Below are 14,448 nucleotides of genomic sequence, written 5' to 3'. Positions count from 1 at the left end.
TGTTCTTCCAACTGAATTCCAAGTTCTGTATCTTGAAAAGCATCTCATAGACTCATATCTGGATTAGATAGGTACACTAGTGATGAGCTGGACCCTTCTCTATAGTCAATATGTACTTGACCTGCATTTCTTTCTGTTCAGGTTGCTGCTGTGGAACAGAGAAAGCAGAGGCACCTTCTGAACAGATCACTTCTCTAGGAGTGTCACAGGCTAGGACTTCAAAGGCAGCTTTGTCTTCCCAGAAGATCCACCCCTGTGAGACTTGTGGTCCAGTCTTGAAAAAAGTTTTCCACTTGGCTGAGCACCAGGAAACACAACACACCCAGAAAATGTTGAGGTGTGGAGTATGTGTGAAACAGTTTTGTTCTAGTGCAAATTTTCAGCAGCACCAGGAACACATGGGAGAGAAAACCCTCAGAAGTAGTGTGGATGAGGCCAAGTTTTTCAAGAGCTGCAGATTCCTTGTGTTACAGAAGCCATTTACCTGCAGGGAGTTTGAAAAGGACTTCCCAACCATTATGGGACACCTGCAGCAACAGACCACTCATACTGTGGAGAAGCCAAACAAAGTCACCCAGTGTGAGTCAACTTTACAGAGCAGAAGTCGTCACACCTCAGGAGAATGCAGGAAAGCCCTCAGCCCCAAACACACACTTGTTCAGGATCAGGGTGTCCATACTGGAATACCTTGTTTTGTGTGCAGTGAATGTGGGAAAGCATTCAGGTACAAATCTTCATTTGTTGTGCACCAGAGAGTGCACGCTGGAAAAAACCTTCATGTGTGTGGTGAATGTGGGAAATCCTTTAGGCGAAGCTCAATTCTTTATAAACATCGAAGAATTCATACTGGGGCAAGGCAATACAAGTGCAGCAAATGTGGGAAATCCTTAAGTCACAAATCTGTCCTCATTTCTCCCCACCCATGGTGCAATGGAGAAAAGAATTATGTGTGCAGTGAGTGTTCGAAATCTTTTAGCCATAGCTCAGTATTCATTCCACACAGGAGAGTTCAAACTGGAGAACGGCCTTATAAGTGTAGTGACTGTGTGAAATCTTTTACTTCAATGTCTGCACTCTGTTATCATCAGAGATCCCACACTGGAGAACGACCTTACATATGCAGTGATTGTGGAAAATCTTTTATCTCTAGCTCTGACCTCCGTTATCATCAGAGAGTTCATTCTGGAGAAAGGCCCCATGAGTGCAGTGAATGTGGGAAATCTTTTATCACTCGTACTGCTCTCCGTTATCATCACAGAGTTCACACTGGAGAAAGGCCTTACGAGTGTAGTGAATGTGGGAAATCCTTTACCCGAAAAAATAACCTTATTATACATTTAAGAGTTCACTCAGGAGAAAGGCCTTATGAGTGTAGTGAATGTGGGAAATCTTTTACTTTTAGCTCTAGTCTTCGTTATCATCACAGAGTCCACACTGGAGAAAGACCGTATGAGTGCACTGAATGTGGGAAGTCTTTTAACAATAGGTGGACGCTCATTCGACACCAGAGAATTCACACAGGAGAAAAGCCTTATATGTGCAATAAATGTGGGAAATCTTTTTCCTGTAGCTCCACCCTCCAGTATCATGAGCGAGGTCACCTTGGGGAAAGGCCTTACGGGTGTGATGAATGTGGGAGATCTTTTACTACTAGCTCTGCCCTCCGTTATCATCAGAGAATTCACACAGGAGAAAGGCCTTATGAGTGCAATGAATGTGGGAAATCTTTTATCTCAAAGTCTGATCTCCATTATCATCAAAGGGTTCATTCTGGAGAAAGGCCTTATGAGTGTAGTGAATGTGGGAAATCCTTTATCCGAAGGAATAACCTGCTTTTACACCAGAGAGTTCACACAGGAGAAAGGCCTTACAAGTGTAGTGAATGCGGGAAATCTTTTAACAATAGATGGACACTCATTCAACACCAGAGAGTTCATACAGGAGAAAAGCCTTATGTGTGCAGTGAATGTGGGAAATCATTTACCTCCAGCTCCACGCTATGTTATCATCAGAGAGTTCATGCAGGAAAAAGGCCTTATGAATGCAGTGAATGTGGGAAATCTTTTACCTCTAGTTCTACCCTCCGTTACCATCAGAGAGTTCACACAGGAGAAAGACCTTATGAGTGCAGTGAGTGTGGGAAATCTTTTACTTTTAGTGCCAGCCTCCGTTATCATCACAGAGTGCACACTGGAGAAAGGCCTTATGAGTGCAATGAATGTGGGAAATCCTTTAAGGATAGATCGCAATTCAATAAACACCGGAGAGCTCACACTGGAGAAAGACCTTATGAGTGTGCTGAATGTGGGAAATCTTTTAGCCAAAAATCTTCCCTCTCAACACACCAGAAAATTCATAATAGAGAACGGTCTTATGAGTGTAGTGCATGTGGGAAATCTTTCACCTCTATCTCTGGCCTTGGTTATCATCAGAGAGTTCACAGGGGAGAAAAGCCTTATCGGTGCAACGAATGTGGGAAGTCCTTTACCAATAGCTCTATACTGATTCGACACCAGAGGGTTCACACAGGAGAGAGACCTTATGTGTGCAGTGAATGTGGGAAATCTTTTACTAGTAGTGCCACCCTTTCTTATCATCAGAGAGTTCATGCAGGCAAAAGGCCTTATGAATGCAGCAAATGTGGGAAATCTTTTACCTCCAGTTCTACCCTTCGTTATCATCAGAGAGTTCATGCAGGAGATAGGCCTTATGAGTGCAGTGAATGTGGGAAATCTTTTATCTCTAGCTCCAAACTCCGTTACCATCAGAGAGTTCACACAGGAGAAAGGCCTTACGTGTGCAGTGAATGTGGGAAATCCTTTAGAGACAGTTCCCAGTTTAGTCAACACCGGAGAGGTCACACTGGGGAAAGACCTTATGAGTGTAGAGAATGTGGGAAATTTTTTATGCGAAAATCTACCCTTTCTCAACATCAGAGAGTTCACACTAGAGAAAGACCTTAGATGTTTAGAGAATGTGCAGTTTTCTTGTTCAGTGTAAGGATACCAAAGGAAGCTGAGGATCCATCTGTCTGAATTAGCTCCCAGACATGTGCATAGCTATTGGTAATCATGAGGAAAGATTCCTCATGATTTTGTGGGAAATATGTGGCTATGTTGCAGTCTCTAACCTCTCCAGGGTTCTGCCCACATATATGTCACTCCCATCTCTGTGGTCAAAGCCATTTCACATCTAGCACTTGGCAGGTCCACCCAGTGTGCTCAGGGAGACTTACTGTGTCCTCCCATATTTTAGCCAAGTTAAGAGTCACTTGAGGCCTACGGTGCCGACTTTCACTCCTCCATGACTATCTTGGACATGGACCTGGTCAGTGTCAGTCCAGAAACTATCAGAAGTTCAGCTGGAAGCTTGCAGAGAATAGCAGCAGGGATGTGTTGATTTCATGTGATACTAGTAATAAGGTTTTACGGCTTCCAAATGATGAATAAATACTTGCTACAGGTTGCTTTGGCTCATACAATACTCGAGACCTTCTAAGCTCTTAAGTCCTCTTTCATCTTGGACTTTCTATTTACTGTGCAGGTGGTTCACAGATTTGTGCTGTGTAAGCATAAAGGGGAGAACAGTTTTTAGGGGCCTCAAAGTTTCTGTCTGAGGGAGGACGGTATGTTGACAATAGCTTGCCAGTTATGACCAGGTCTGCCTTGCAGCTGCAGCTTCCTAGAAAAGATTGCGGGGATTTCTGGTTTTCACTTGAAGCCTGGAGGCTTTGTTTTAGGAGTCTCCCAGGTGACACTGAGAAGCAGGCAGATGTGAGAATCTCAAGTGCTTCTGAGCATAACATTAATTTTTTTCCCTTACTAAACGGAGAGATCCCAGGGTGTTTCAGCACTGTGGAGGGAAATCTTCTCCAGGTCTGCAGAGAGCCATGTTCCCTGATTAGTGTAACTGGTTGTAATACCACTGGGTCCATAACTGGTGCAGAAACACTGATTTGTAGGGAGAGGAGAACTGCAGCCAACTAGTGCAATGTGCTGCTTCTAAACGTGCATCCACAAATGTCCATGTGTAAGTGATAGTCCCTCTGTATTGTTCATCTCAAGGCTATTACCACATGGACTGGAAGAAAAAAGGGGGTCTAGTCCCTGGCTGTCGGAGAAGGCAATGGCAACCCACTCCGGTCTTCTTGCTTGGAAAATCCCATGGATGGAGGAGCCTGGTAGGCTGCAGTCCATGGGGTCGCTAAGAGTCAGACACGACTGAGCGACTTCACTTTCACTTTTCATGCATTGGAGCAAGAAATGGCAGCCCACTCCAGTGTTCTTGTCTGGACAGGGATAGGGGAGCCTGGTGGGCTGCCATCTATGGGGTCGCACAGAGTTGGGCACGACTGAAGCGACTTAGCAGCAGCAGCAGCAGCAGCAGCAGTCCCTGGCTGTGGCTCTTGTGACCCAGACAGCATTCCCATTGACTTTCAGTGGAAATATTCTCTATTACTCACCATATTTGTTGGCACTGATGCAAGTTTGACAACCACCCCCGCCCCCCAGGGCATAAAGAGAGAGATGGAGTGTATGGTTGCCATACCTCTCTGTCAAAAAGACTGGGGCATAGAGATCTTTAAGTTGAGCTATTTTTTAAAGCTTTACTAAGGTATAATATCTCTGGCTTTCCTGATGGCTCAGCAGTAAAGAATCTGCATGCAGTGCAGGAGATACAGGAGGCCAGGGTTCGATCCCTGGGTTGGGAAGATCCCCTGGAAGAGGAAATGGCAACCCACTAGAGTATTCTTGCCTGGAAAATTCCATGGACAGAGGAACCCCGCGGGCTATGGTCTGGGTCACAAAGGGTCAGATACGACTGAACTACAAACACACACACACACACACAATGTACAATTTACATTTGCTAAACCGAGTGTATTTAAGGTACAACTTGACAAGTTTTGACACAGGTGTGAACCTCTGAGACTATCACATAGTCCTGATAGTGACCATATCTGTCATGGTGTATTTACCTCATTTGTTCTATAGTCTCCTTGCCTTTCTCACCTTTCCAAGTAACCATTGATTTACTTTCCTTAAAATAGATAACTTGCATTTTCTTGAGTTGATATTATTGGAATCATATGCTATTTACCATATTTTTCTTTTCTTTATATATCGTAATTACTTTGAGATTCATCAGTGATATATAGTGCTTTTTGTTTTTTGACTGACAAAAATACGACATTTTTCAATATGCCACGGTTAGTTTATCCATTCTCTTTATGGATATTTGACTTGTTTCTAGAATTTGACTTCTGAAAATAAAGCTAGTATAAAAATTGCGTTAGTTCTTTTTATGAACATGTATTTATCTTTTGTCAGTAACTTAGAATGCAGTGTATGAGCCACGGCTATTTTATTCTTGTTGGCTGCAGTGGGTTTTTATTGCAGGCCGAGGCCTTAGTTGCCCTGCCACATGTGGAATCTTAGTTCCCTGACCAGGGCTTTAACCCCAACCCCTGCCTTGGAAGGAGGATTCTTAAACACCGGACCACCAGGGAAGTCCCACGACAGCTTTACTTTTGAAGAAGCTAATATTGTGATCTAAAATGATTGTGCCTTTTGCATCTTACCAGCAATATATTGAGAATTCCACCTCTCCCATATTCTGAATACTTGGTTTATTGATTGCTTTAATTTTAGCTTTTTTTTTTTTTAAAGAAGTATATCACTTTTTTTGTTTTAATAGAGTTTCTGTAAGGATTTATGATGAGCAGTTTTTCAGATGTTCACTTCCTATCTATGTATCTTTGTTAAAATGTCTGCTTAAATCTTTATTGGCCTTTGGCTATTTTCCTTTAACAAATAGGACAATGAAACCATAACGATGTATATTGGAATTTCACTCATTTTTTAATATTGTGAGTGATTTTGCTTTATGGAGTAACTTTTCAATACTGGCAGAATTTTCTAACCTAAAAGGTTTTTTTTTTTTTTTTCAGTGTTCACAATGCAGTGGATACTTAGACATATGCTTTTAAATTTTACCTGCACTGTTAACACATTCTCTATCATATTCTTGATTTTAGTCACTTAAGAATACAATAAAACCTTGCTTTATAGTGCTTATGCTTTTTCTTGGTTCTGTCACTATAGAAGTTGGTGGATTGGAGATGGGGACAAGGTTTCATCAGGATGGACTGGTCTTTACTTTGAGTTCCAAAGCCTGGTTGGGAGGGAATGGAGATCAGTGGTCAGACTCCTCAAGTCCTCATCCAGGCTACCTGGGTTTAAATTCTGTATCCCTGATCACGGACCCACAGGCAAACACTGTTTCCCAAGCCCTTTTCCTTTTATGTAAAATGGAGATTAGGATCTGCCCTGCCTCTGGTCCACCGAAAGATGTGAAGAGAGGAGCTGTCCATTCCCATGCAGCTCCCTCTACAGGTGAGATCCTGGTGCCAGGAAACTTTAGCTCCCCCTGATATCCTCAGACCTCTCTATCCCCAGGTGCATGCATTTCAGAAATAAATGGAGCTTCTCATAATTCCTGACCTGGGTCAGCCCGAATGGACTTATCTGCATCAAGGAGGGGGTTGCTGGTTACTGAGGTCTCAGTGTGGATTTGCCAGTGGGAAATAATCTGGGAAACTTGCTAAAGCTTCCTGAGCCTCATTTGGCTGATTTTGACATTGAGGTGTTAACTTTGGCCCTGGGAGGATCAATAAAAATAACACAACACTGAGCATTTACACCAAAATTCCAGGCTTCATATTTTGAACTTGTACGTGCCATTTATTTAAAAAATGTTATATAAAATATTTTTGTAACTCTCCTTTTCTCAATTCTCTTATTGTACTTAATTAATTTATTCTTTGTATTAGTTATATCCTTATCTTGTTGCATTTTATAGAGTGCCATGTAAATTAATATAAATGCCATGTAAATATACTGTGAAATTTTATTCAGACTATATGTGTTCATGGTTATAGCTTATTTTTCCTGAATCCATTGACTCTTGAGATTGAGAGCACACTCACCAGTTGATGGATTACCACAGAAGCATTTTGATTCTTTTTCACCTGTACTGGGAGATCGTTTCTCTCTATTTGCCCTAGCTGGTAAACTAATTCTCTTCAGATCCTCTTTAACCAAATTTCATTTATTATGCTGAAATGTGAAATGACCGATTCTATTACAATATGTTTTTTCTTTCCCCTGAAAGTCAATGCAAGTTTTGCTTATTTAAAAATAAAATTTTAATCTAAGATCATATAAACAACAAATAACTGCTTAGAAAGACAGAAAATATACTTATTTCAATCAATATTCATTTGATTGTACTGGAGAGGTTCCACATAAGCTTTTTAAAAAATTCAGTGAAATGTGACTGATGAAAGTATGTGATAAAGTAATAAGTATTGTAATGGTGTATCATATATTCAGAGTAAGTATTCTATAGTCAGAGTGTTTTGGAAACATTTTAAATTATCAGGCCACCTTAATTCTGGCTGGTTATAGGTAAATTTTGAAATCAAAATGAATTTTTCACGAATTATTGTATAGCATTTGAATAGTTTTCACAAAAACTGCCTGTTACAAAATATTGCCCAATGTTTTATGGATACTTAAAATACATTTTTTTTGTTTGTTTTATACAAGTAATTTTTGTCATTTGAATGTTTTTGTATTTTGTTGCAGCAGTGAAAGCTCAGAATCCTAACCACTAGGCCACCAGGGAACTCTGTATTTTTATTTACAAAAGTCAGAAGTATATTTTATGGCCTGAAATTGGGGCTTAGCTTTGTAATGACTTGCACACCTTAGTTTATTTGAAAACAATTTTTTTTTACATTTTTATTATAAAAGCTACAGGTGTACAGTATAGTGAGTCATAAATTTAAAGATTATACTCCATTTATAGTTATTATGAAATATTGGCTATATTCTCCATATTGTACAGTATATCCTCGTAGTTTATTTTATACCTAATTTTTTGTACCCAAGCTACAGATGCACTTGTGGCACCCACTCTCCTCTCTCTGATTTACTATTGGCATTATCACCATGTTCAGGATTCCTCCTACTAATACTAATAGAACCTCCCCCTGGTCCACAGACTGTCCACCAAATTTTGTAGATGTGTCCATCCAGAGATCCTCCCCATAGTTCCAGACCTGTGTATCCGGCTACGTGCTAAGTAACTCCATTCTTTTGTTTTCTGAAATATACCCCCAAAAGGAAACTGCTGATACACCAATGAGAATTATTACCACTACGGAACACCCAACATGTTGATGGAGCTTCTGTCCTTCTACCTCCCAACACCAAAAAGCTTGGTGTCAAAACCTGACACCCACCTTACTTTCTCTCACAATCAGAAAAACCAGGCTGTCTTGTTTTTAAAAGTGATTCCAAAGTTCGCATCTTCCACAACCACAACAATGGGTCACACTAACGCTCACCCCTCACTCCTGTATTTCCCACTTCCTCCTTATCTAATGGAAATGTCTGTCCCTGCCTGTTTCAGTATTACATTTCCTTAGCATGAAACCTTTGGTTTCACAGCTGGAGAGCAATTTTGCCTCAGGGTTAATTGTGCATTAGGTCTCAGTCATATCTGAGTTAGATGATATGTAGATGAGTCTTTGAACTTTCTAATATAACATTAAAACTTACTATAAAATTAGACACTTTTTCTTTCATGTATCCTTTCTTGTTCATTGAAGAATGTAAGCTGCATGAAAAAAGAATAGGTTTTCATCTGTCATGGTTTCCATACACCTAAAACAGTGCCTGACACTGTATTTTGTATAATGAAAATTTACTAGAGCCGTGAATAAACATGATACTCCAAATTCTTGTTCACATTTACTAGTTTTGGCTACTTAAAAAAAATAAAGTTAATTAAGATTTTTTTATTCACTTATTTTGGTTGCAGTGGGTCTTCCTTGCTGTGCACTGGCTTTCTCTAGTTTCAGCGAGCAGCAGCTTCTCTTGTTGCAGAGCAGAGGCGCAATAATTGTGGCACACTGGCCTACTTGCCCCGAGGCATGTAGAAATCTTCCCAGACCAGGCAGGGGTGGAATCCATGTCCCCTGCTGTGGCAGGCGGATTCTTATTAATGTACCATCAGGGAAGTCCTAGTTTAGCTAATCTTAACGTCCACGTCAATTCTTTCTCCAAGTTGGTATTAATGTTTTCAAGAATAAAAGCACTATTGAAAATTCTCTGATGTTTTCAACATCACTTGCTGTATCCGCAGGGCGGTATCTGCTACTGTCTTTGAGTAACAACACACACATTAATAACTTTCTGAAACTTGCATGTCAAAACTTTCTGATATTATCTCATTTCCCTGTAAAGAAGTGTGCCTGCAGTCACTGGAAAATGATAGTCACTTACCAGCAGGGACACGAGATCATAAGCTTAAGATGCCTTCTTTTATATAAGTGTTCAGATACTCCCTTCCATATGTGCTGCGACTCTAAAAGTTGCAGCTACTGACCCATACCAAAATAACATTAGTTCTGTTGCTTTCAGTTTGAGATGGATATCTGTTCACTAAAAGGAATTGAGTTTATGTTAGGAAGTGGAATAAGAGATAATATATGGATGAAAGTGTTTCTCAGTGGATAGAACACAATCCCTGGTTCTGTAGGAAAGAAAGAAGCTTTATTGTGGAACCGGAAGTAAAACTCCTGCTTGACCACCTAATTTAGAATATCCATCTTCTTTCCCCCAGTCATGACCCTGTACAGACTGTTTTGCTCATAGCCAATCATAATACAACACAGAAAACTGACTACAGCTTCAGTACATGAATTTAAAGAACAATTATATAATGTGTCCAGCTACTTGCTGACTCATTTCTGAATGGCTCTAGAATAATATCGGAGAAAGCAATGGCAACCCACTCCAGTACTCTTGCCTAGAAAATCCAATGGACGGAGGAGCCTGGTGGGCTGCAGTCCATGGGGTCGCTGAGTGTCGGACACGACTGAGCGACTTCACTTTCACTTTTCACTTTCATGCATTGGAGAAGGAAACGGCAACCCACTCCAGTGTTCTTGCCTGGAGAATCCCAGGGACGGGGGAGCCTGATGGGCTGCTGTCTATGGGGGTCGCACAGAGTCAGACACGACTGAAGTGACTTAGCAGCAGCAGCAGAATAATATGGCCATTGAGAGGCCATTTAGAGGACATCCTGGACGGTGAAGTCAAGTGGGCCTTAGGAAACATCACTCCGAACAAAGCTAATGGAGGTGATGGAATTCCAGTTGAGCTATTTCAAATTTTAAAAGATGATGCTGGTAAAGTGCTGCAGTCAATATGCCAGCAAATTTGGAAAACTCAGCAGTGGCCACAGGACTGGAAAAGGTCAGTTTTAATCCCAGTCCCAGAGAAAGGCAATGCCAAAGAGCACAGTTGCACTCATCTCACATGCTAGCAAAGTAATGCTCAAAGTTCTCCAAGCCAGGCTTCAACAGCATGTGAACCGTGAACTTCCAGATGTTCAAGCTGGATTCTGAAAAGGCAAAAGTCAGAAGAACCAGAGATCAAATTGCCAACATCCATTGGATCATCAAAAAAGCAAGAGAGTTCCAGAAAAATATCTGCTTTATTGGCTATGCCAAAGCCTTTGACTGTGTAGATCACAACAAACTGTGGAAAATTCTTCAAGAGATGGGAATACCAGACCACCTGACCTGCCTCTTGAGAAATCTGTATGCAGGTCAGGAAGCAACAGTTAGAACTGGACATGGAAAAACAGACTGGTTCTAAATAGGAAAAGGAGTTCGTCAAGGCTGTATATTGTCACCCTGCTTATTTAACTTATATGCAGAGTACATCATGAGAAATGCTGGGCTGGATGAAGCACAAGCTGGAATCAAAATTGCTGGGAAAAATATCAATAACCTCAGATACAGATGACACCACCCTTATGGCAGAAAGTGAAGAACTAAAGAGCCTCTTGATGAAAGTGAAAGAGGAGAGTGAAAAAGTTGGCTTAAATCTCAACGTTCAGAAAACTAAGATCATGGCATCTGGTCCCATCACTTCATGGCAAATAGATCGGGAAACCTTGGAAACAGTGAGAGACTTTATTTGGGGGGGCTCTAAAATCACTGCAGTTGGTGACTGTAGCTATGAAATTAAATGACGCTTGCTCCTTGGAAGAAGAGTTATGACCAACCTAGACAGCATATTAAAAGCAGAGACATTACTTTGCCAACAAAGGTCTGTTTAGTCAAAGCTATGGTTTTTCCAGTAGTCAGGTATAGATGTGAGAGTTGGACCATAAAGAAGGCGAAGTGCCAAAGAATTGATGCTTTTAAACTCTGCTGTTGGAGAAAACTCTTGAGAGTCCCTTGGACTTCAAGGAGATCCAACCAGTCAATCCTAAAGGAGATCAGTTCTGAATATTCATTGGAAGGACTGATGCTGAAACTGAAACTTCAGTACTCTGGCCACATGATATGAAGAACTGACTCATTGGAAAAGACCCTGATGCTGGAAAAGATTAAGGCAGGAGAAGGGGATGACAGAGGCTGAGATGTTTGGATGGCATCACCAACTCAATGGTCATGAGTTTGTGCAAGCTCCGGGAGTTGGTGATGGACAGGGAAGCCTGGTGTGCTGCAGTCCATGGGGTTGCAAAGAGTCTGACACGACTGAGCGACTGATCTGAACTTGCTGACTCATATCTGAATGGCTCTAGAATAATATGGCCATTTAGAAGAATGACATTTGAGTGCATCTTATTGACTTAAAAAAATTGTACAAGTGAGAGTTGCAAGTTAAGTTTTATTTGGGGGCTAAATTAGGACTGACCCCCAGGAAACAGCACCTCAGATAACTCTGAGAAAGTGCTCCGAAGAGGTGGGGGTAAGGTTAGTGTACATGTGATTTTGGTGAAGGGAGAGTACATGCAATCAAGCGCATATTTTTCTGAGAAGGTTTCTGCTAGTTTCGGGAAACTTTCTGAGAGTCACGAGAAAACAGTCATCACCATGAAGGATTTTAGTGCCTTTCTAGGTATGAGGAGATATAAGAATTGGGCTCATCATCTGAAGACCTGTCCTGCAAGTTTGCTGCCCCCGTTCCACGCCCCACCCCCCCGCCCCCCCTGCCGCAAGCATAGAATGCTTCATTTCTGCTTTCCACTCAGAACCACTTTCAGAGGGTGTTGAAGTCAACAGCTGGAGCAGCACATGATTTAATCCTTGTAGAGGGAGGCGGCAAGCACCATGGCAAGTGCCAATCTGTAGTTGACAGTCTCAATATTTTTATCTTCTGGGAGCTGAGTGAGCTTCAGGAATTCTGAAATTTTGTCACTTTGCTGCATTTAACAAGAAACAGAACCCTTCCTTCCTCAAGGTAAGATGACTGCTTTCCAGCATCCTTCCGGGTGCCAGTTGGCACAAGTTATGGTTGGTCAGAAAGGAGAACACACTTTCCGGCAATCGCTAAAGCCCTGAGAACAATACTACAGGGAAGATCCTGCGCCCAGGAAGGAAGATCCACATGAATGCATTTCCGGGGAAATTCTTCACACTGGGCCCATTGGGGCGGGAGTTCCGGTATCTTGCTTGTGGCGGCCATTTTAAACTGCTGTGAGTGTCCTGGTTGGGGGCCGCAGATTCCTCACCGGGTGACCCGATCTAAAAGTGCGAGAGCAGGCGGTGTCCCCGCACCACATAGTGGGCTCTGAGGTTCTGCAACGATGACCAGTACCCTGCGCCAAGCCGAGGAGAGGAAAGTCCTTGCCCGCGTTCCCCGGCCGCTCCTGCCAGTCTGATGGCGGTGGCGGTGCTAAGGGATCCACCTCAGGTAAAGGCTGGCCCGCAGGGCTCTCAGCGCCCTCACTCCACCAGACACTAAAGCCCCGAGTGCAGGGCGCCTGCTCCTGTGCCCGCAGCCCAGGCCCCGGGCTCCAGGACGGTGAGGCGGTCGTGGGTGGTCCCTGTGTCTGACCGACAGTGTGGTGACGCGTGGGAGAGGGTGATGGGCACAGGCTGACCGACAGTGTGATGACGCGTGGGAGAGGGTGATGGGCACAGGTACCTGTAGGTGCAGAGACGTGGAGGTCGAACTGAGGCGGGTAGGTGTGGGGAACCTGGATTCCAACTGATGTCTGCAGGAACCCGAGTTGAGGGAGTGTACCTGAACTGGCAGAGAGGTTTCTTTTTCTGCTTGACCTGGAGGCGGTGGAGGCTAGTGGACAGAAGAGGGACACTTATGTGTTAGGGGTTTGTTGTTCTTGTTTTTACACTGCATGGGGTCTTCGTTTCTGCCCACTGGGCTCTTCCTTGCTGCTGGAGGGCTTTCTCTAGTTGCAGAGGGTGCGAGGTGGCTTCACTTGTTGGCAGAACTCCGGCTGTAGCTGGAGTGAGTAGTTGTGGTGCAGGGACTTAGTTGCTCTGCGCCATGTGATATCTTCCCAGACCAGGGATCAAACCTGTGTCCCCTGCATTGGCAGACAGATTCTTTACTACTGAGCTGCCAGAGAAATCCCATATGTGTTAGGGTTTTAAAGGTCACCAAAATCCAGTTCAGAGAGGAAACAGATTGGAGGTGGTTGACGAACAGGTTGTGGCAAAGAGAAGTAGCACCATTTTCCAAGGTCAGGGATCTGATAAGAGGCTGCTCTGAGGACTGAAACACAGAGGTTATTAAGTTAACCCCAAGTCCAGGTTCAAGGCCTGGTGGGGATCCAGGGGAGTCCTGCATACTTGGGAGTCCAGCCACAGTTGTCTTCCTCATCCCCCAGGTTCTGAAGGTTGGAAAAGTACTTAGGGATCTTACACAAGGCAGGAGATGATGTCCCAGTCCCTCACTGATATTGACACCACCCATAGAGAGTGGTCAGCTGATAAAGAGTCTGCCTGCAATGCGGGAGACCTGGGTTTGATCCCTGGGTTGGGAAGATCCCTGGAGAAGGGAAGGGTTACCCACTCCAGTGTTCTGGCCTGGAGAATTCCTTGGATCATACAGTCCATGGGGTCGCAAAGAGTCGGACACCACTGAGCAACTTTCACTTTCACTTTATAGAGTGTCAGGGTATTGTGTCCAGAGACTTGCCTTGATATAATCTCAGCTGTTGAATGTGAGGGCCATGAATCCAGCTCTGGGTCCTGACTGCAGAACAAAGGTAACATACACATATTTTGTTTCCTGATGACTAAACTGGTATGGAACGTTTTCCCAGGAACAGATCAAATCAGATCAGATCAGTTGCTCAGTTGTGTCTGACTCTTTGCCACCCCATGAATCGCAGCACGCCAGGCCTCCCTGTCCATCACCAACTCCCGGAGTTCACTTAGACTCACGTCCATCGAGTCAGTGATGCCATCCAGCCATCTCATCCTCTGTCGTCCCCTTCTCCTCCTGCCCCCAATCCCTCCCAGCATCAGAATCTTTTCCGATGAGTCAACTCTTCCCATGAGGTAGCCAAAGTACTGGAGTTTCAGCTTTAGCATCATTCCTTCCAAAGAAA

At 43.2% G+C, this 14,448-nt stretch overlaps 1 protein-coding gene across 5 annotated transcripts in view; it reads left to right on the top strand.

Moving 5' to 3' along the window:
- LOC133229746 (zinc finger protein 850-like) overlaps nt 1-14,448 on the top strand; it is an 87,836-nt gene that overhangs the window by 14,629 nt on the left and 58,759 nt on the right. For 2 of the 5 annotated variants that reach the window (XM_061386459.1, XM_061386460.1), the window contains one exon: nt 142-6,077. The exons of the other annotated variants lie outside the window; for them this stretch is intronic. In XM_061386459.1, the coding sequence (XP_061242443.1) occupies nt 142-2,963 (2,822 nt within the window). In that variant the 3' untranslated portion in view covers nt 2,964-6,077. Of the gene's footprint in view, nt 1-141; nt 6,078-14,448 lie in introns of those variants that run through there. 5 annotated transcript variants of the gene reach the window in all.

This window comes from Bos javanicus, chromosome 18, assembly GCF_032452875.1.
Source record: "Bos javanicus breed banteng chromosome 18, ARS-OSU_banteng_1.0, whole genome shotgun sequence".
NCBI lineage: Eukaryota > Metazoa > Chordata > Mammalia > Artiodactyla > Bovidae > Bos > Bos javanicus.
This window is presented reverse-complemented; position numbering and strand designations above follow the sequence as displayed.